Genomic DNA, 21,273 nt, shown 5'->3' with positions numbered 1-21,273 from the left:
CGATTACATTTTAGTATTTCGCTATATTTTTTTCCTTTAATTTGTTTTATTTATTGCACATAAGTCTTTTAGTGCAGCTTCAAAAGTGTGCCATGCACAGTGTGTTTCACTGCACACATGGTGAAAGCAGTCGACAAATCAAACCATTTAAATCCCAAAATGTTGGAATCAATTACGAGCAGCATCAATTGATCCGATGCATGATGGTTATCATTGACGCTGCAACGGAACATCAGAATTCTAATATCTAAATATTTGAGAACTAATGCAAACGCACTGCAGCTACCTGTTTAAATGCAAACGGTTATTTATTTTGTTTATTTGCATGTAAAAGATGTCAACTAAGTTTAACTTACTGTCACTGCTCCTGCTTATTATCTCGTGTTTCTTTGGCTTAGCAACAACTGCTGTGTTAGGCCAAGCTTTGTAAGTTTTCTTTCCCCAGAATTCATTGTGGTCATGTTCCCTGTGTTGCAGGCTTCCCCTCTGCTTCCCTCTTCACACTTTATGTGTTTAGTAAATCCAGGGGTAATTCAAGGATTCTCTCCGAGAGGCCACTTGTAATTCTTTACCTGGTTGCCACTCGAGGTTTGAACCCTCCGGCATTGCCGGAGACATTCTGAGGAAAATCCTTCCTCTGCGGTGACCCCAGTGACCCCCGTGGTCTGAGGCTGATCCTGAAGAGGGTCTCTGGTCCTCTCTCATGGCCCAGTCCGCTGTGTGATACACACTATGGACAGCGCTAATCTGGGGCTTAAAAACTGTCCTGACGTGCAGACGGTAAACAAGTCCAGCACACCAAACTGGGACGTACAGAAATCCTGCAATAACTGAATGAACGGTGTGTCACGATCATTATTACTGGCCCTGGATTTCCCCTCTGACAATGAAGACTATGAAATATTACACTCAAGTTCTATATTAAGTATTGTTGCTTCCTCAATTGTGAAATGTCAAGATATCCCTCATTGATGGGATGTTTTTTTCTTCGCGAATGCAATCAAAGGTGTTACCAGTTATGAGATATTGCAATCAGTCGTAATACGTTACCTCAGTCATGGATGTCTAGAACTCAAAGTAGGAGTGAATAATCAGAAACGTAAGGAGAACGGAGGATGCTGAAGGGAAAATACAAAAAAAATAATGTGTGTGTAAAAATGGCTTAGTAACATGAACCTGCAACTCTGCACTAAGTTTATTCCCCGGTGCCATCCTGCAGAGCAACATGACCTCATTGATTGATTACTGAAATGAGTTCAGGTTGCCCAGACATGTCATTCCCTACGTAGAAACATTACCGGTTATACTTCTGATTCACTGAGATGACTAAGGACACCCGCGCCGCCGGCCTGCAGCCGCTCATGACACAACAGCAGCGAGCCGGAGCTGTTTTCTGTACCAGCGGTGGAGTCGTGTGCAGGGATCACACTGTGTGTCCTGCTCTGTTTGTGGACAGCAGCTGTGTGATGAGGAGTAAACAAGAGCTCTCAGCTGTTGGATCAGATGCCAAGTGATGGGCAACATGTCAGGAAGGAGCTGTTTGTACTGCCGCGGCTGCTTTCCTCAGATAACCAATGAGTTATCGTCACTAGCCGTGTGCCTTTCTTACATATAGCCTGACACGTACGCGCTATTGTGTTTTTGTTTTTGTCCCCCCGTTTAGTCATTGTTCCTTCCGAAATCCTCATTAAGGTTTTGCAACAGAACCACTTTGTATAACTGAGACTTAAATAACCGTTGAGTTTTATTTGTAAGACGTTTAGGTGTCACAAACATGTATAGAACATCTGCAGTAACAACATGACAAACACATTCACTTGTTCTTGGATATCCATCTTGACATGACACAGGTTGCTCACTCTTTGTAGCTGAAGCAAGCATACAAACAAATCTAAAAAAAAATAGAAATGTAAGTGTGTGTGTGTGGGGGGAGACATTGTGGTGGACCAGGCTTACACAGAAGCAGCTTTCATGACTCAAAGAAGCTTGGCTGGACATCTTCTTTCCCAACATAGGTCGACAAGCGCCAACCGCAGTCGCTCCACAAACGTGAGTGCAGGATTATCAGCCTTTTAACAAAAAAAGAAAGTCCACAAACTGGCAATTGGATTAAAGTGCCATCTCCTGCTTCTGTTTTGGCAAAGTGTGGTACATCCTGGAACTGAGCAATACACAGTCAACAACACAACACACCAAAATAAGCAACAAATCAGAGAGGTTTAGCCCAACACAATTCAGTCCACAGTCACAGAGTAGTCGTCTCGTCACAACGGACACGTCCACGCTACGTAGAGGAAGTGCTCTGCGCAGGCGGCATCTGTGTGGGAGTGCTCGCCCTGCTGTCAGAGGTCAAGGTGGCGCTTTCTCCAGTGACACCCACGTCAGACATCTCCGACGTGTGCAGCTCACCGGCTCCATCCTGACAGCCGGGGGCCGGGGAGCTGGACTTGTGGGAGGAGGTGTGGGAGTTGGTGGGGCTGAGCTGAACGGCCGTCGTGTCCTGCAGCATGTGGTCGCTGGTCTCCATCTCGAACGCCGCCGTCCCCATGCGCATCAGCCCCCACTTCTCGCCTCCGTTGGGCCCGCGGGCCGCGTGGGCCGCGGGCCTCCTGCTGACCACGCAGCACGCCGTGAAGAAGGCCAGGGCCACCAGCAAGAGGAGAGGCCCGATGATGATGGGGGGGTTGCCGGTGGGGACGAAGGTGCCGAAGGCGAACGCCCCCACCAGGGTGATGTTGATGCCGGCCAGCATGATGCACAGGCCGCAGGCGCAGCACAGGGCCGGGGAGGGCAGGCTCTGGGGCCGCGGGCCGCGCTGCCTCGGGGCCTTCGTGGGAGCAGATGGCCCGGAGGAATTTTCAGGTAGCACCATGTCTCATGGAGAGCTCTGCGCAACCCTGAGGAGCTGAAGAGCAGATGACTGACTTGTGACAGAATTCGTCACGAGAGAGAGAGAGAGAGAGAGAGAGAGAGAGAGAGAGAGAGAGAGAGAGAGAGAGAGAGAGAGAGAGAGCTTGGGGAATACCCCTAAACGAGCAGCCGCAGCTTTTATAAGCTATAGGTTTCTGTGACCGCTTGGATGTTTTTTAAACATGCCATTTAAAAGTATTTCCTACAAAGCTGGAAAAAAATGATCTCCATAAATGACTAAGTACCTAATTTGAATACACCTCCTGACCAAATCTTTTAACCCCGAAAAAGGACTTAAGACATTTAATGCATTGCTAAATGCTGCTAAAAGTGCAGCTATTCCCAATAACAATTAGTTTTAAAAACCCCTTTCCCTCACTGCTGGTCACATGACCATTTGCACCAAGATGAAAAAGCTGAAAACATGCAGCAGCATTATTGTAATGCCTTCCATCCTCAGTGTCACTTACCTTGGATCAGACCCATAAACCTCATCAATGTGTTGCTGTCTTCTGTCCATCCATCATGCAGGAGGAGCAGAGTTGGAGGAGATCTCTCCGTCCTGCAGGTGAACAGCAGAGTGAGCTGCTTCTCACACACACACACGTGTTATAATGAACAAGGACCACCGGGGGCACTACGGGGATCCAAACAAACCAATCAGATCGGGGCAATAAAGAGATGAAGTGATTAAACATGTGTGCACTGAATAAATACAAGAAAAATGGGATTCGGTAGGAATCAGTAGACTCGAATACACGAATGGGGGTGTTGACGGTTACTGCTGCTTCTTGTTGCTTTTAATCCATTATTAAATCATGATAAAAGTAAATTTTGTTGTTGGAATATTCAAAGGATTAAGGTCATCTGGATAGTCTATCCTCTGCTTTAAAACAAGTCTTAACAAGGCCATAGCTCATGTCTGAGCGACGCTATCTGCAGGTTAATCACACCGTCTTCCTGTTGCTTCTTCCACCCTCTCAGCATTCAAGGACACTCGCTCAAATGAAGCTCCAAACAACATTTACTCGCGCCGAAGAGACGCTCGTTTGCTCAACACACCTGAGAGAGAACTTGCATTAAAGGGATGAAGCATGAATTGACCAAAGATTGCAAGCAGACAGGCAAATATGTTGAGGATATTCTTTTATTGAGAACACAGCATACAGGTGATAATGTGCTCCACGCAGAGCTTTATGCTCAGGACCCCATAAGAGCATTGACGAATGTAAATGGCACTCCGTAATTGCACACCAATTACTGCATCTCATTTGATATAACATTAGAAGTATATTTATGATTCATAATGAGAGTGAGAGGGCTTAAATATAGAAAGTGGTTGTTTCCCAATGTGTGTTTTCACTCTGAGCAAATCCCTGTCAATTCCTGCCGGCCTATGACGGCCCAGTGTTGCTATAGGGATGGGGTGTCCATGGCAACAGTGTGAAATCAGGGGGACGAGTCCTTTAGCGAGCGGACACACACACACGCACGCACGCACGCACACGCACACACACACAATTAGGGAAATAAAGGTGCAGTCGATGTCCACTGCTCAAACAAAGACGGTGTTTATAATAAGTGACGCAAAGACAAAAGTAAAAAGTGAAATTAAAAAAAGAAACTTGTTGGACAAAATCTTATCCAATTTGTCTGCTTTCTTTTCCCATCGGCACCGTGAGCCAAAACTAAACAATTAATACAGATACTTGTATAAAAATAAATCCCTTCAACACCAGCATGGAATCCTCTGTCTTACTACAAAGTGTAACATCAACTATTTATAATCACTCCTTAAGTCTCAATAGCTACAAACAACCAAAACAAATGCAATTTTCACATTTCAATTCATGCAGACTCTCTCTCTCTCTCACACACACACACACACACACACACACACACACACACACACAAAATAAGGAACTAAGAGTCTTTTTGGGATGTTTACAGTACAAAACTTGCAAAGATGTGGTGCAAAAAAAAAAAGAGCCAGAGGTAATGTTGGACTCTAATGAGGATGAAACAGTTGTTAAAACAGTTGTTATTAAAAGATTAATATCACTGCAGGTGTTGATTTCACATGGCAAGACCAAACCAAGCATTCATGATACAATATCCTCCCTTTCAGATAAATTAAAATCCATGACTTATCTTAAAGTACATCAGTGCTACAGGTAGCTTGTGTTGACGTAAAAGCTAGATATTATAATAAATAAAAAAATATAAGATGGAAAGGCTTTCTCAAACGTTCGACATCCATTCACATTCCTGCACGTTCTGTAACTTCTATGTAGCCTCAACAGGAATGACTTTTAAAAAAAGGGTAAAATGGAGAAAAACCCATTTTCAGTGACGGTCTACTTTAAGTGTATTCAGATTTTATCATTTCAACCACATACACTAACATACTTAAAAAAGCTAAAAAATAAAACATAACTCATCACTTTCCTCCTGTGACTGAGAAGCAATAAGCAGCATTTAAATAAAAATCTGAACAAATTCAGTTGGACAATAAGAAAAATAAAATCTATCAATATTAAATATTGTTGCATTAGAACAGCAACAGCTGCAAAACAGTGCTGAACTTATGTAATGCTGTTGATAATGATATGTATCGATACAGGCATTGAGAGCAGCTTCTGCTGCACTCATTGTTAAATACTCATCGTTGAATAGAAAATAAATATCTCTGTTAAGACAAATTGTAACACTAAACTCAAAGCTGTTCTCAAATGAAACAGTTCTTGTTTAAAACTCTTTCAGCTGTCTTTTTAAATGAGGAAGTGGTAGCTGACAATTACCCGTCCTCTTGGTGCTCAAACTCTGTCCAGGTGATGCAATCACTGGCCATGGGAAAGGGAAAGAGCCTGAACACCAATTATGGTTACTGTGCGGCTGATCCTAAAAAAGGCTCCTGGTGAAAACAACAACAATGAAAAACACACAAAAAACACACGCGAGGAGCAGGCAGAGGCTGAAAATCAGTCAGAAAACACAACGGGGTCGTCCGATGCGGGTGCAAAGTCCGCGGTGCGCAAAGCATTGGACTGCGCCCGCCGGCGGGCCAGTCTGGAGTTGGAAGGAGGAGAAAGCCTCATGGAGCAAACGATGGCGCCGACGTCCTCCTGCTCCTCGTCGTGCTGAGATAGCTGCCGGTTAAAGGCGATGGCGTCTGCTGCAAACTGGCTCAGGTCTTTGGTGCTGCTGTTCCTGGAGGAAGAGAGGAGGCAGATGAGGATATGAGGGACGACTGAATGTTTTGATCGACAAAATGTAGGGGTGGGGGAAAAAAAATCGATACAGTGTAGTATCGCGATACTTTACAATATTGTATTGATACACGGAAGCCAAATATCGATCTTTTATTTAATCAATTCTAAACATTTTTGGTCCTAGATTAGTAAAATCAATTAGTCTTTTTGTTGACAAAGCTTTCCTTTGGGGACAATTTGCGGTTGAAAAAAAGCTAATAAATCGCAATACTCTATATATTGCAGTATCGTGATAATATCGTATCGTGACTTAAGTATTGTGACCATATCCTATTGTGGGACCCCTGGTGATTCCCACCCCTAACAAAATGTGTCTATTACTAGATCTCAATTTACGTTCTCTGTAAAGCATTTTAAATCACTACAATTTTGTTGAAAACACCGTCTAAACGTCATGGCTTTCTTAGCCGTCGTACCTCTGTAGAACATGAGGAGTTGGAAGACTTCTCTCTGGGGCGTTCTGTAAAAGAAAATGAAATGCATAATTGACTTGAAATCCAGCTTTAAAATACAACAACAAAAGTAGCATTGGATGAGTGATACAGTGGTTGTGCATCAACAGATGTAATGACACCCACCCCTTGTACCCAAGGGTGCTTGAGGACCCGAGCAGCACTGAGGCGCAGAGTTGCGTCCCGAACCAACAGCTTGGAGATGAGATCCTTGGCTCCCTCGGTGATGCGATCCCAGTCCTTGTCTGGAAATTCATACTTGCCCTGCTGGATGCTCTCAAACAGGTGACTCTGCGGAGAGGACATGACACAACATCCTGTCAAACCGGTCAGCCATCGGTGCTTTTGTTGTGCGTTTGTAGTGAGGCGGGAAATGCAATCTAATGAGGGATTTAACATTAAAACCTCAGAACAACAAGCAGGTAACAGAAGGAAACTATTTGTGGCCAGAACTACAGATGCTGTCGCACAGAAATCAAGCTATACAGTCACACAGGACCTTCCTCACTCAAATCAGATACAGCTGAACTAAGACATCTACTGTTATTACTGTTGAGCAACATAACCTTGCGGGTAGACTATCTTGTTAATAACTATAACATATGCATTCTGATGCAACTGCAACCCATAACAAGTTCACAGAGTCCAAGGTGACTTGATCTTAAAATGTTTTGTCTAACCAACACTCCCAACCCCACAGATGTTCTATTTCCTATCATAAGACTACAGGGGCCGGCATACTTCAAGTAATTGTCAGAAAACCCCCTCCACACCTTTAAGACGTTCCGACCATTTCTCTAAACACCGTAGGAAGTAAACGCGTAAAGAATTGTCAGGTGACATGGCTACTGAGCGAGGGCGGCGGCTGATTGGAGAACAAATAAATAAATACCTGGCAGGTTCTGCAGGTTTCTCCGCGATCCCAGCCACAGTCGGTGCCACAGTGGCCTGTGAAGGGGGGGCTGCCGCTCAGCAGGATGTAGAGGATGACCCCGAGACTCCAAAGGTCACAGCGTTTGTCGTAGAAAGAGGCCTCGTCAGTGAACACCTCCACTACTTCTGGAGCCATGTACTCTGCTGAACCACACTAACAGAAATGAAAACACAGAAAAGTCACGTCACTGTTTTACATTTCCTGGGTTCAGTGTGTGTGTGTGTGCGCATGTGTGTGCATGCTCAAAACTAGTTACCGGTGTGGTGAGCTCTGGAGTCGTTATGGGCGTACAGGCACTGCTGAGCTTCACTCCACTTCCCAAGTCAAAATCACAGATCTTTACTGGAGACACCTGCGTAGGAAGATCGAGGGAAAGCATTACACTCTATATACCTTTGGGGAAAAACTAATGTCCTCCAGCTTCCTGTCCTTTAAAAGTCACTTACCCGGTCAGTGTATTCACAAAGGATGTTTTCCAGCTTAAGGTCTCTGTGGGCAATGCCTGTAGAAAAGCACAGTCACCATGACGAAAATTGAAATAAATAAATAATCCACAGCCATTCTCTGTGGACTTTCATAGAATAGCAGTTTGGTTGTTGACCTACCTTTAGTGTGTAGGTAGTCAAGAGCTTGGGCAATGTCCCTGACCACCTTACTGGCCTCCAGCTCGTCAAAGTACTTCCGATTCTGGATGTGTGTCAGAATGGAGCCTGATTATAAAAAAAAACACATCTTGGAGCAATCTATGTTTATACAGAGAAAATAAAGGCACGTGTAAGCAGATTTAATTGTTATGCTATTAATCTATACTTACCACCACGCAGCTTTTCAAATACCAAATAAAAGCAGGAGTTGTCTTCAAAGAACTGAATCAATTCCAAGATGTTGCTGGATCAAAATATTTCAAGATACTGATTAGAATCGGTTTCATCCTGTATTTGTTTTAATTAAGTTTTAAAAATATATTTTACAAAATACACTCACTTGTTTCCTTGACACTGGTAGAGAGTTTCCACTTCTCGAAAGACTCTACTGCGGCTGTGCCCTGCACTCTTTTCTATGATCTTTGTAAAACAAAACATATTAAATACATTAAACTTCAAAGTCAAAACCCGTGTCAAGATTCTATTTCTCTTTTTATTTGTCTCAAACAAGCACAAGCATAAAACAGACAGAGAAACAGCATTCAACAAGCTGTCAAAGCATTTCCTTAATTATAATAACAAATGTCTTCCTGTGTTCCCCAAAAACATCCTTACTCACCTTCACAGCGTACTCCTGTCCGTTCTGCAGACTTATGCATCCCTGAACTTTAGCATAAGCCCCTTGACCAAGCAACTCATCTGTCAGTTTGTAGAGATCTAAAAAAAAGAATGACATTATGGGACTGTGGCACATGTTTGGGTCATCTTATGATTTATCACAATGATATCAGCTTCATTACCATCAAAAGTGCCTGTGGAGCTGTCTGTCGCTTTGGTTCTTTTCTTCTTTTTTCTTTTTGCTGCATCCGGGATATTCACTGGCAGGCTTTTCTCGATTTCTGCAGCAACACAAAAGAACCCATTTGCAAGCAAATTCGTTAAAACAGTACATAGTGTTACTGTGTGCATTGAAAGTTTCTGTAGCTGCAGAGCTGTTGTGAATCATAAAGCTGTTGTACCTGCTGGGCCTTGGGAAAGGCGCTGTCTCTCCTCTGAAGTGACCCCGTTCTCCTGAGTTCCCCCACAGCTCTGGCCTACTTGGCCCAAAGCCAGGGAGTTACCCTGTGACAGAGCGAAGGAGGCCGCATAGGGGAGAGAGGGAGGAGAACGTGCCAGAGTATCCAGAGTGAGATCAGGTGGTGGTACAGTAGAGAAAGCACGAGAGGGAATACATAATACTATCACAGTGAGGAATTATTAAAAAAAAAAATCAACAACAAAAAATGTCCCACCAGCAGGATTACTCTTATAGATGCTATAAACTCATTTAGCTAAAAATGACCCACATCAATAGTACAGACGTATAACTACAATTACAACCCAGCTTATCTTATCTTCTCCTTTGGCAACTAGCCAAAACAGAGACCTGAGGCAGGAAATACTTTATCATACCCTCCCGCTTCCTGGATTTTAACAGAAGCATTTACACAAACACTGATAGTGCATGACTCATGGATAACACTTCTAGTATTCTGTCTGGGTAGCCTTGACAGTCTGTGGATTACATCCTGGCACCTTGTCCTTACATAACACTGTTTAAATTAAAAATCAGCAGCATTAGGAGAACAGATCTTACTTGGAGAGAGTGCTGGAAGGTTTGCAACTCTGTCATCATGCTGTGCCTCACCATATCTGCCAACTGAGAGAAACGTCACATCACAAATACAGAGAGTTAGTCTGGAACAAACTGCATCAGCAGTACAGAAATTTGCAGGACAACGACCTATTTAGGTCAAAGGAAACGCAGCAAATGAAAAAGCGAAAAGTCCATTAATCACCTCGCAGCAACTTGACGTGTTCCTCTTTCTTTCACTCTTGCGTCAAACTTCCTTTCGGTCTGTTAAGAGTGAACAAGGTTAGTATCTGTTAAAGTCGGTTAGCTTTCGCAACTAAAATGTGACTTATGCACTGGAAGTCTCCAGCTCAAATAGATCCTAACTGTTGGAGTCCTAATGAAATTTGCTACTTAACAAGTGTGTCTCGCCAACACAGCAGCTAACATTTACCCTTTTGTTACTGAACATTAGCATTGTTTCTACACAAATAGAGACGCACGTGCCGAGAGGCAGCAACGACTAGACGATTAACCACTTATTCGGATAGTGCTCGAGCTAAGGTAAAGATAGCAGCGTTCACTGGTGACTTTAAACATGGATGTTATTGTCGTTAGCCCCAGCTAGCTAGCAAGTACCCGTAGCTAGCTTACAGATGTTCATCCATTCGTTAGTTTGGACTAGCTTTTAGTTTGTATTTAATTATCAGAAGGTAAACATGAATTTAATAAACAAGTCTAACCTGGTCTCTGGGTCCAAATGGTCCAAACCAGCCGAGTCCCCTCTGTCAAAGCCTCTCACAGCTGATGTAAGCGCCCATCGCTCGGTGAAATTACAGCTGTGACGCGCAGGGCGGGAAAACACATAAACAGACGTTGTCTCCGCCCCTTTCTGCAACCCCTCTTCTCCCATTGGTCGACAATACGGCTGACGCAAATACGTCATTTCACTTGCCTCCGCGCCACACCCCGCTCCACGTAGTGGGGATTTTCTAGCATGATGACGCAACTTATTTGCAGAGGCACAGGTTTGACAGGTCAGCATCACTTATAAGATTAAGTATGACTCATGCCACATACCTACAGTGTTTTAGCATGAATATATTTTGTGTTGATCTTTGTCTTTATTTATCTGGGGTGTTGGTTTTGGCCTGAAACTAAAGGTCTGTAGCAGACCAACCCTTTAAAGCAAATATATTATTAAAAAGGTACTCATCTTGTTGTCTTTTTACTCCTGTGATGAAGTGTTGACTTTGATAATGGAAACATTACTAATTTTTTGAACACATTTTTGTTTTGCAGTGCAAAATACACATTTGTAAACACGTTTTCAGACTCCATTTATATGTTTAAACTGTAAAAAAGAAGAAAAAAAAACATTTACAACAATACAAACATTCAACAAAAAACGACTTAACACTGTATATTAAAAAGGTCGAACATACATGCACAGGAAAAAATAAAAAGCACAAGTATTGGAGGATGAATTATAATCAAACACAAAGTCCTATAATGATGGCATCAAGCACCACTTCACTGTAAGTAAAAAAAAACCTCTGCGAAGGCACTATAACACCATCTAAAGAAATGTGGAAAGTTTGTGGACCTTCTCAGGTATGCTTAAAAAAACACTCTTACAATCTGATGAAAAATTGTTCTTTGTTTTGAGTGTTTTAAAGGCGATGACTTCTCACGGGGCTCAGATAACGTCAAAATGTAAACTCCTTTTGTCCATTTGGTTTTGTTTAATTGCATATCTTCTCGGTCATCTCTTTCTGTATTGGAAAAGAAAAGAAAATACATGTTTAACACATCAAAATCATATTATACGAGGAGACAAAGGATTGTTATGAAGTGCTATCTACATTGTTTGTATGAAGAACATTATTTCTTATCGTGAGAAAGAAATTTCGTCTAAAATCAACATCAAAAAGATTTCCCTTGGGTACAAAAGGTGAAACAATTAAACAGAGTCTGTTTAAAAGACTCATCTTTTCTGCGGAGTGTTGACTTAAATGTCTCATCCCCGTTTCACTTTATGATGGGTGATTACACGGCCCAGGGTTCATAATCATGATAAGTAAAGCTTTTTATTGATGCTCGGACGACCATTCTCCATCTGCTCATATGTGATGGAGGTGTACAACTACAACACAACTGCCTCATTACAGGACTGTACAAAGTCAGCAACTTCTCTTATGAGAGCTGTTGATTCAAACCAAACCAATTTCTATAAAGCAGTTAACAAGTTTATTTTATACTGGAGAGTGTGGATATTGATTCTGTTCGTATAGTGTCAAATGGGAAATTATTGTTGTCTTAGGGAGAGGAAAACATGTACTGTAAGACTTCAGATAACAAAATTGCTGTTATTTTTTTTGTGCATTAGCCGGGAAAACACACTGGCCTTAAGAAAAAAACTCAACCTCACCAAGTATGCTGCACATCAAGGTTATATATTGCAGAATGGCTGATGTTTTCTGCAAGACTGACCGGGAGTTACACTGACACTGACAACTATTGCCAACACAAAACATCCATTGGATCCTCTTTCTCCTGCTCCCTGTCACCACCCTCACACATCTACGGTCGCGCTATTGTCTCACCAGGGGCTCCAGTTCCGAGTGATCAATGAGGTTGAACTCCGAGATGAAGTAGTAGTAGTGCTTGTAGCAGGTATTGATGTGGGCCTCTGCACCCATGCTGCAGATGCTGTCAAAGTGATGGATGTAAACGTGCACAAACACCCTGAAGAGGCGGCTCAGGATCTTCTTGCACACCTGCTGGAAGTTCTTGGGGAAAGGTACACCTGGTGTGTAGAAAGGAGAAAGCTGTTATTAGTATAGTTCCACCTGCACAACATAAATCGTCGAGCGCTAATCTTTGGATGTATGGGCACAGCCTTTTATGAGGTACTGTGTTAATGAAAGGGGACATAAAGGAGAAAAGATAGGACCTTTAACTTAACACTCTATTACACCTTTTTCAAAAACTGTCAGTTTCAGTTGTACAAGGTCTTTGTCAGTCTCAGACGTGTGTTAATAATTTGTGTCAAAGAAGTGCGGTAGAGCCATGACCCTCAGGCAGGCGCACATGTACTCGAGGGGTTACCTCTGCTCTTACTGTGGAGTATGTTTGACAAAAAAATGCAGGACAATTTGATAAAGAAAAAAATATATAAATAAATAAACAGGAGCGAGAGAGAGCGAGAGAGAGAAAACTCCTCTTATTAGTTTACAAATATGATTTCACATAGATGTGATCCTGATATTTAGCATATTAACGAACACAACAAACATAGCTTAAGATGTTTTGTGAAACGTGTCAAAAAATGTCAACTTACAAGTTACAGATAAAAGGCAGAAAAGTCCAACTTTTACTGCCTGGTAGTAAGACACAATACAAAAACTGCTGAATAAAGAAAGACACCAGGCATCACAGCGTTTTCTCTGCAGTGAAAAAAGTGAAACGATTCTTCAAAGCTATTCCATCTATGAAAGGGGCTCATCAATGAAGCCCCTTCTGAAAAGGCTGTGTGACAAATTAATATTCTTACATGTTCGCTCAAACTATCCTTCCATTTTCTGTCTCTATGTAATCCTACCCAGGGCCATCAAATATTGAGCACACACTGGGTAAAAGGTAGGGAAACACCCAGTTAAAATTGGCAATCTACAGGCTAACAAGTATGCAAAACCCTTTTACACCTCGAGGTGAATTTGGAGTTTTCATTTCACCTGACCTGCGTGTCTATGGACAGCGGGGGGGAAAGCAGAGCTCCCAGAGGGAAATCATGCAAAAATCCAAACAGAGAGGCCCCCTGATATTCTCCTTGAAGAAATACTGATTGCCAAATCTGCTGCTGGGAGAAAATACCACCGCAATCAGCCGTCCAGTCTCCTCCTAAATGTCACCCTCATTGTTTAATTAACCCCTGCTTGAACTTTATCATCCCATTTGAAGTGTTAATGAAGGGGAACAGCGCTGCACTCCAGGCAGACACTTCGGCACTGATGCAGCACAACGTCAGTGCATCAATCAATCAGCTATTAGGCTTCACACTCAATCTGACGCCTTCATTCGTGGACTCCTCACACACCTACTCTGGTGGGGAAGATGTCCTCATTGTTGATGAGCGACTCGATCCAGTCCATCAGCAGATTCATGTACTTGAGAGCGGGCAGCTTGGTGGGTCTCTTGTAGTCGTCGCCGTCCTGCCACCTGTACTCGTACCTCAGCCCCCCGGACATGATGGGACACGTGCGCTCGGAGCAGTACTCGCTCACCGTGCCGTAGATCAAGTTGATCCTGTTGAAAAAATCGACCACGTGAACAGCAATCCAGTCGTTGATGTACTCCCCCTCCGGCAGCTGAACCACTTTCCTCAGGTCCAAGCCGGACTTGAGCGAGGCCTGGGCCTTCTTGTAGAGTTCAAAGCGCTGGGTGCCCGGTTCGAAACGCTTCCTCGGCCTGAATGTTTTGTCTTTGCTGAAGACTTGTCCAAGACACAACGCCATCGACTCAGCCGATTCCCCTGTGATGGGGGGAGGATAAGCTCTCCAGAATAATAATGTTGACTTTGATAAAAGCGCGACCTTCCCGGGAGACGGCACCAGGTGGGTTTCAGCTCGGATATAAGGTCAAAAGGAGGCCGTGAGCTCTCTTGTTTTCAGAAGACGGTGGGGTGTTTCTGTGGAGAAGAAGAAGAAGAAGAAGAAGAAGAAGAAGAAGAAGAAGAAGAAGAAGTCAGCCAGAATAACCAAAAATGTAAAAGTAACATCAAAGGTATATCTCCATTCATATTAGTATCAGATTGTTTACAAAGGGGTCATACAAATCATGAAGTGTAAGAACTAGATCATTAAAATGACTTGTCTAGGCCAAAGTAAGTGAAACTGTTTCACTTTGAACTAACAAACTGAGTTTGTCCCAAACGTGTCCTTAGTGCCTTCACTGCTTTGTGTGGCTGAGATGACCTTTTCATAAGATCTTCAGTGGCACACAGATAAAAATAGCCACCGTTTCAGTCGGTTGTGGCAAAGTTCAGGCCGCTAAAGTCATGCATGGTTGAGAAAATGAATGGCATGCTGCGTGTCACTCACTGAAAAACTTTAAGTTTGATTTAAAAACTAATTTCTGGGAAATTATAGTCTTTGGATACGACATACAAACAATACATTATGGACATATGATTATCTTTTTATGATAGCTATTTTGTTCCAATCTTTATTTAATCTATTTTTAACCATATGACCCAGTTAGAAAAACTATCTTTTTTTAACAGGGCGACATCCAGGCCACAAAGCAGCATAAAAAGTTAAAGAAAAAAACAATGTACCTGCATATACGCACAGTGCCGGGTACCAAACGATTCATTCACTTGAACATCAGGAGAGACCAGTTCCAGTTTAAAGTCAATCCCTTCCAGTTTACTCCGTGCACTTGGACCAGACAACATACCTTGTGATCTCAGACTATACCTAAAGTGAGATTCCTGTGCGATCACAGTGCTATTAATACACACTGATCAGGAGCACGCCCTCACTGAACTGTTATGTGATCAACATCCTTCATTATTACGGTAATAAAACAATGTCCGCATTTGAATATCAACTACATACTGTCGGTTATTATGGTAAAATGAGGTGGACAGTTTGTGAGAGATGAAATTGAAGGACGTCACATCATTGAAAGGGTTACATTTAATTGTGTGGAAGACTGTATATATTTGACACAGTATCATGTTGCAACCGCAGTCACTTGAATCTGACTGCGGTTGCAACATGATACTGTATCCGCATTTGTGTCTTGTTTCGAACGGCCGGTCTCAACGTTTCCTGTGGTTGTTTCTCTGTAACTCCAATAAGCAGAAGTTTTTTCTTTTTTGTCTCTGCATTATCATCTGTGCTCACATTATAGGCCGAGCACTGCGGTTTACTGTGAACTTCTGTTGACCCAGTACCTCATCTCAGAAAAATGGGTTCTGCTCACCCTTATCCTTTTGCTCAAACAGTGATGATTTGAAATGCAAACAGCACTTGATATATGAGAAGGGTACTTTTTCTTTCCATGAGCTTTCACAGTCAGTTTCAAACTCACCACCGGGGGAGCTTGAATACGTGGTCACGAGATCGCTCTCCCTGTAATGTGTCCACAACAAAAGGGCTTTCTGAGGAAGACTCACAGCTACAGCGTGCCATTCAGGGAAACATTCATTTCATTCAGGGAAACAATTATTGAACGTGAACACTCTTCGTAGTGAAGCCAGGAATGGTTTGACCAAAAAGTGACAGCGTGCGGGACAGAGGGACTTCTTGTGTTGATCACTTCACGTCTCCCTTTGCGTGCCTCTGCAGCCTCGGAATGAAGCATGTCTGATCACGCACTGCTGGAATACTTTAGTTTGCCTCTGACGACTGTAGACGAGCAAAAGCCCTCCCAAGACCCGACACATAGATGAGAAAGGAAGAAAAAAAAGAAGGCGCTGCAAGTCTCAGTAACCAGAAACAAAGGAAGAGGAAGATTAAAAAAAAATCATGAGATTACAGAATTGGGGAGGGGGGGGGGGGGAAATAAGCTGTCTGCACTGTACCTGTCTGAAATCCTGCGGTGGAGGAATGTGGTGGGAAGTTGTGAGAAAGTTGAAGGAGGATTCAGGCGCCGGAGCCCTGGACTTTAAACTCCCCGTGCAGGACAGATCCAGCTGCTCTGCCCCCCTCTAGCTCCTCTGGATCCGCTCCCTCCCTGCCGGCCACGAACAGACCGAGAGGCTCCAACTTCACTCAGCAGCACAGACAACACAGCAAAGAGAGAAAAAGTTGTTTGGCTTCTCTTCCTGTGGATGATGTCACATCCTGACTTTGCCTTCTGGGCTCTGCCGTCTATATACGTGCGTGTGTCAGTGCCTGTGTGCGTGTGTGTGTGTGTGTGTGTGGAAGACCTATAAATTGAAAGAGTAGAAGGGCTGGAAAAGGCCTTTCCAAACCCCCACTCAGCCCCCCCCTGTTTTCCATTTCTTCCCTTTCTTCTCATCCTGTAGCAGAGCAGCCGGCCCACTTGTCCCACCAAAGTCCAGCCCTCTGGTAAAGGTCCTGAGAAAGCAACCCCTTCTCTTAAGCCACATTTAGGACCGAAGGAGCCGAGTGATCCCGCAAACATTTCTGGATGTTTGGCAGTCTGTGCGCTGCTTTTTGTGAAGTCTCAATAACATATCATTTAAATTCTTGGACTTTTTAAGATATTGTCGTTGAACTCAGAGCTCAACCTTAAATAGAGAAAATACTAGTCTCCCGAAAAGAAAACTGTGCATTGAAATCATGAACAAACAAAGGCATGTTTGACTGAGACTGTCTGTGTCCCGGTGCCCTCGGGGGCTGAGTGTTCATGAGAGCTCTGCCCTGACTGTTCGCTTTGTCTCGGAGGTGAATGGGTGCCACTAAGAGGAGGAGGGTGTCTGTTTCTCTTCTGTGTAATGTCACCCAACCTGCAAAGAAGAAGAGGTCCACTCTTTGTGATAGGAGTCCCACCAGAATGACATCTTTGACATCTTCTCAATTGAAGAGCAACAAGATCAGAAGCCAGCAGACGGAACGAACGAGAGTTTTAGTTGTGGTGACTGTTGCCTTTCCTCATAAAAGATTAAAATATCGTTACAGTGTGCCGTGTGTGTTCCTATCAAAACATTCCCAAAGAGTTTCACTGAGCTGCAGCAGTCAAGTCAGTTAGTTGAATTGAGATGGTGAAATCTCAATGTTGGGGTCCTCCATGAAGCAACAGGTACTAAATGAGATTTTGTTCTTATCTTTATCTGAAGACGCTTGACGTTGCTGCATTGGAGGAATTCTGACTCTTATTTGAGACACATTGTATTGTCGGAGGTTAGTATTATTTGCTGCTTAGTTTGATTGCACTTTTTTCGGTACTTCAAAGACCTAAGTGCATGATGATGACATTATTTGTATCATTGAAATTAGACATGCGCCATTAATGATATTGACTCAAATAGCTGAATTGTGGCAAAGTAGATAATCTATTCAATGAAATGCTATGTTTATACATTATATATGTTATTAACTGGTATTTTAATTGATGTTTAACTTCTGGCCAATTTATTTAGCTGTATTTTTTTTAAATTTCTGCTGGTTTACACTGCATTATTCACATGATGAATAAACATTCAGGTAGTTCATATCGAGTTTCTTATCCATTTAATTTTGCATCGCCACCTTTCTACTATTCAGTGCTTGATGGAAACTTAAATGAAAAAGGGACTTGGACTGAAGAGTGATCATAAGTTGCGGTAACCCGACAAATCCACTTGAGGTCGCTATGACTTTAACTATGAGTGTGGTTTCATGAAAAATTCTATATTCTAGGTTCTGCAAGCTATTGTCAGAGTAATAGCTTTGTTTTCTAAACAGAAGGTGGTTTGAATTAAAATACTGATTAAATATTAGCTTAATGCTAATCGATTTGGCATAACATGTTTGTACACTGCATAATATATAAAGAATGGCCTAAGAATAAGACTACATGTTTTAACTGAGGTTAAGTGTTGAAGAAGTTTAATAAACCCAATGAAAAAGAGTAGAAGTCACTGTTTATATATATATATATATATATATATATATATATATATATATATATATATATATATATATATATATATATATATATATATCACATTTTAGGAGATCTATAATCTCATCAAAATATCTGACTAATACATAAAGCAAGTACAATTTTTCACAACTCCACAGTGACAACATACACAGGAAATGCATGACAGATTTTGCCGGCTGCTGCCCTATGCTCTACTTTAGCTCTGAGTGTTACTGGCATCCCCCAGAAATGTGACAAAGGAGGAAGTGCACACAGTCAGGCCTTCTTGTCAGCTTTGATCGTCTCTCAGCGTGGCACACACTGTCCCCAAAAACCATGCCTGTCCAAACAAACAGCAGGTTTATGGCACAGTTGGAGCTGTAGCTCGGGGGAAAGTGGTATGCCTGTGTATTGGACAATAAATAGGATTATCTACCATCTGTTCTCAACTCAAAGTAAAAGAGTTCAACTGGAAACCTTGGTTACTTTAACAGCAGCAGGTTGACAAACGGATGATTTATGATTATGTTAGCCGAGCAGGAGTCTAATGCTGCCGACTTAATAAGGATTTCTCTGTAATCTCTGTGTGATCATTACAGGCTCACAGGTGTGTGTCACCCATTGGAGAACCCATTCATCTCGCTTTAGTAGTGGTTTACTTTAAAGGGAGACAGCCCAGGCCAATATGGGCAAAACATTTAATTAACAGAAATCACCACAAAGCTTCATTAAGATATTTTTTTAGATGTTATATTTAAATATGTATATGCTAATTTGCATCTCCATCTAATCTGAACATTTGGATACAAACTTTTGTTTGATTTCGTTGACATAGAGTCAAAGTTGACAACAGAGGGGATTTTGGAAATCTCTTTTTTTAATCATTCTATAATAAGGAAACACTGTCCTGAAGATTTTTAGGAGTAAAATGTTCTATAAAACACGCAATGAATGATACGAACAAACCCCTCGCTAGAAACATTCCGACTTTGGAACGAAACTGGACCGTTTGGTGTATGTTGGTGCTACTGAAGTGGAGATTTCTGCCTCATTTTGATAAAACGGCTTAAAGATATGCAAAATGCCGAGAATTTAAAAGGACACTACAGGCGAAACAATATCATTTGACTATGAAACTGTGGATTACTGACAAGACAATTAAGTCTTCTGAAATGTTATGTTTGAATATGCAAATTAAGCATTATCTAATGCAAAGTCATTGCAAAGCAACACATGCAAGACAAAGTGGAGCAAAATAAGCACCTGAATGTGTTTTCACCTGGAGTGTCTCATCTCAAGTGACCAGCGTTAGATCTTTTTTTAAAATGTGTTAAGTGACACATACCTAAGCAGACGTAGGTTCACAAAGTGTGAACTTTGTTCACACTTTGTGTGAACTTACGTGTGAACCTAAGTGTGAACCGTTTGACAGACAGACACGCAGCAGCAGAACTTGATCTTTTCAGGGTATCATATTTTGTTATTCATTGACTGAATAGCAGTGTTGTATAAATATTGTGGCTTGTGCATCCTACTGCGATGTCCAGTGTGCCTAAAGATAAAAGCTGTTAAAAAGATAAAAGTTTGGAGCACAACAGCACTTCACAAAACACAATTTTCTTTCTTTTCCACGAAACACAAAAAGATAAAAACAACAACGATAACGAAGAGACTTAAAAACTGGAAGTATTGAACAATGATTCTATTAGTCTGCGACATACTGAAGTGCTTATTTAAAGTGCACAAGGCTCCCCTCTAAGGTCAGGATGATAAGATTATATGATAAAGGTTCAATTAAACTTTATTAATTACAGGGGAATTGCTGTGCAGCAGTTGTAATACCATGTGTGACGAGTGCAAATATGGTGCATTTTGATGGACTTTACTCCGAGCTATCTCTAATGGCGTGTTTTTTGCCTGACTTTACTCGACTTTATGTGGTTAATTCGCTTTTTTGGACCATTTGCGGCAAAAAGGGGGCGTGCCTTGAGCCACATTACCCCTACTTACCAACACATAGCCTCACCAGCTAACCTAAACTGACACGGTCACATTCCTGTAAAACAGTTTTCATTTCCGCTGTCGACCATCGGACATTAACCACTAGTTCTGCTTTATTATTGTTGAGGAAGTCTCACAAATGTCGAAACGTCAAACTGCCCCGGACAAGTGTCTGAATGAAGCCGCTTCCAGCGCTACTTCAGGCGAACAGGCAGCCAGTTCAATGTTCGCAACTCAGCGTCGAGCGAAATATTTCTCAATTTGGCCCACGTGCATCCGTGATCTCATTCTTTCCGGTCAACAACTTAAGCTCATGGTCATTGGTAAAAAGTAAATGGAGCATCCGGCTCTGCTCCCACTTCCCCACAGCGGTCTACAACTCCTGCATAAACACAGACGCTGCACCATCCCGCCTGTCCATCTCTCTCGTCTCGGACGCAAAATTGAAATGTTGTTGGGTTTCCGAAAATGTTGTTGCGTGAAATGTTGATATGTGATTTGTATAAATGTTGTTGAGTTTTGTCAAATGTTTTTGTGATGTTGTTTTGTGGTTTGTTGTTGTGCTTTGACCCCTGAGGGCTGTAGCTAAAAGCTGTAGCTTTTAGCATTTTATGTTGTTGCAAACAAACCACAGATATGGAGATTGTGTCAAAGGCTGGGTTGGCAATTTTTGAGAAACTAGCAAATACTATGCCAGCTCTTTTTTCATTATCCAACCGAACATCTCAGCCCAGTCCAACTCTTTCCCAACGATAGCAGAGGAGCACTAGCTGAAAAAAAACAAGTATTTTATACACACACACACACACACACACACACACACACACACACACACACATATATATAT

At 42.3% G+C, this 21,273-nt stretch overlaps 3 protein-coding genes across 4 annotated transcripts; all 3 read right to left on the bottom strand.

The window, feature by feature from the left end:
• Positions 1–1,953: 1,953 nt before the first annotated feature.
• LOC137794742 (transmembrane protein 275-like) lies at positions 1,954–3,459 on the bottom strand. The gene is made up of 2 exons (XM_068591768.1): positions 3,381–3,459; positions 1,954–2,905 (listed from the first exon to the last, which is right to left on the bottom strand). The coding sequence occupies exon 2, from the start codon at positions 2,870–2,872 to the stop codon at positions 2,285–2,287; it is 588 nt and encodes a 195-aa protein (XP_068447869.1). The 5' UTR covers positions 2,873–2,905; positions 3,381–3,459; the 3' UTR covers positions 1,954–2,284.
• Positions 3,460–4,039: 580 nt separating this feature from the next.
• mknk1 (MAPK interacting serine/threonine kinase 1) lies at positions 4,040–10,645 on the bottom strand. 2 transcript variants are annotated; one of them, XM_068591750.1, is made up of 15 exons: positions 10,568–10,645; positions 10,051–10,109; positions 9,849–9,911; positions 9,232–9,334; positions 9,013–9,111; positions 8,832–8,929; positions 8,553–8,632; positions 8,383–8,456; positions 8,174–8,278; positions 8,015–8,070; positions 7,825–7,920; positions 7,527–7,721; positions 6,761–6,925; positions 6,599–6,642; positions 4,040–6,120 (listed from the first exon to the last, which is right to left on the bottom strand). In XM_068591750.1, exons 3-15 carry the CDS (start codon positions 9,900–9,902, stop codon positions 5,892–5,894), a joined length of 1,398 nt encoding a protein of 465 aa, XP_068447851.1. In that variant the 5' UTR covers positions 9,903–9,911; positions 10,051–10,109; positions 10,568–10,645; the 3' UTR covers positions 4,040–5,891. The 2 variants fall into 2 exon arrangements, with proteins under 2 accessions (XP_068447851.1, XP_068447852.1); XM_068591751.1 differs by lacking the exons at positions 10,051–10,109; positions 10,568–10,645 and having other exon boundaries at positions 9,849–9,916.
• A 521-nt stretch (positions 10,646–11,166) lies between these two features.
• On the bottom strand, positions 11,167–16,742 carry mob3c (MOB kinase activator 3C). The gene is made up of 4 exons (XM_068591484.1): positions 16,417–16,742; positions 13,924–14,514; positions 12,431–12,633; positions 11,167–11,599 (listed from the first exon to the last, which is right to left on the bottom strand). Exons 2-4 carry the CDS (start codon positions 14,339–14,341, stop codon positions 11,570–11,572), a joined length of 651 nt encoding a protein of 216 aa, XP_068447585.1. The 5' UTR covers positions 14,342–14,514; positions 16,417–16,742; the 3' UTR covers positions 11,167–11,569.
• Between the last annotated feature and the right edge of the window lie 4,531 nt (positions 16,743–21,273).

This window comes from Clinocottus analis, unplaced genomic scaffold (genome assembly GCF_023055335.1).
Source record: "Clinocottus analis isolate CAN_PGR_092001 unplaced genomic scaffold, fCliAna1.0.p SCAF_25, whole genome shotgun sequence".
Taxonomy (NCBI): Eukaryota; Metazoa; Chordata; class Actinopteri; order Perciformes; family Cottidae; genus Clinocottus; species Clinocottus analis.
This window is presented reverse-complemented; position numbering and strand designations above follow the sequence as displayed.

What these genes read in the sequence shown, in the direction of transcription:
- LOC137794742 (XM_068591768.1), bottom strand. Translation starts at nt 2,872, where the DNA reads ATGGTGCTACCTGAAAATTCCTCCGGGCCATCTGCTCCCACGAAGGCC.
- mknk1 (XM_068591750.1), bottom strand. Translation starts at nt 9,902, where the DNA reads ATGGTGAGGCACAGCATGATGACAGAGTTGCAAACCTTCCAGCACTCT. An exon ending in CCTTTCCCAAGGCCCAGCAG is followed by an intron (nt 9,112 to 9,231) that starts GTACAACAGCTT and finishes GTGTTGCTGCAG; the next exon opens with AAATCGAGAAAAGCCTGCCA. An exon ending in TGACTACCTACACACTAAAG is followed by an intron (nt 8,071 to 8,173) that starts GTAGGTCAACAA and finishes GCTTTTCTACAG; the next exon opens with GCATTGCCCACAGAGACCTT.
- mob3c (XM_068591484.1), bottom strand. Translation starts at nt 14,341, where the DNA reads ATGGCGTTGTGTCTTGGACAAGTCTTCAGCAAAGACAAAACATTCAGG. An exon ending in CATCTTCCCCACCAGAGTAG is followed by an intron (nt 12,634 to 13,923) that starts GTGTGTGAGGAG and finishes TCTACACACCAG; the next exon opens with GTGTACCTTTCCCCAAGAAC. An exon ending in ACTCGGAACTGGAGCCCCTG is followed by an intron (nt 11,600 to 12,430) that starts GTGAGACAATAG and finishes TTTCCAATACAG; the next exon opens with AAAGAGATGACCGAGAAGAT.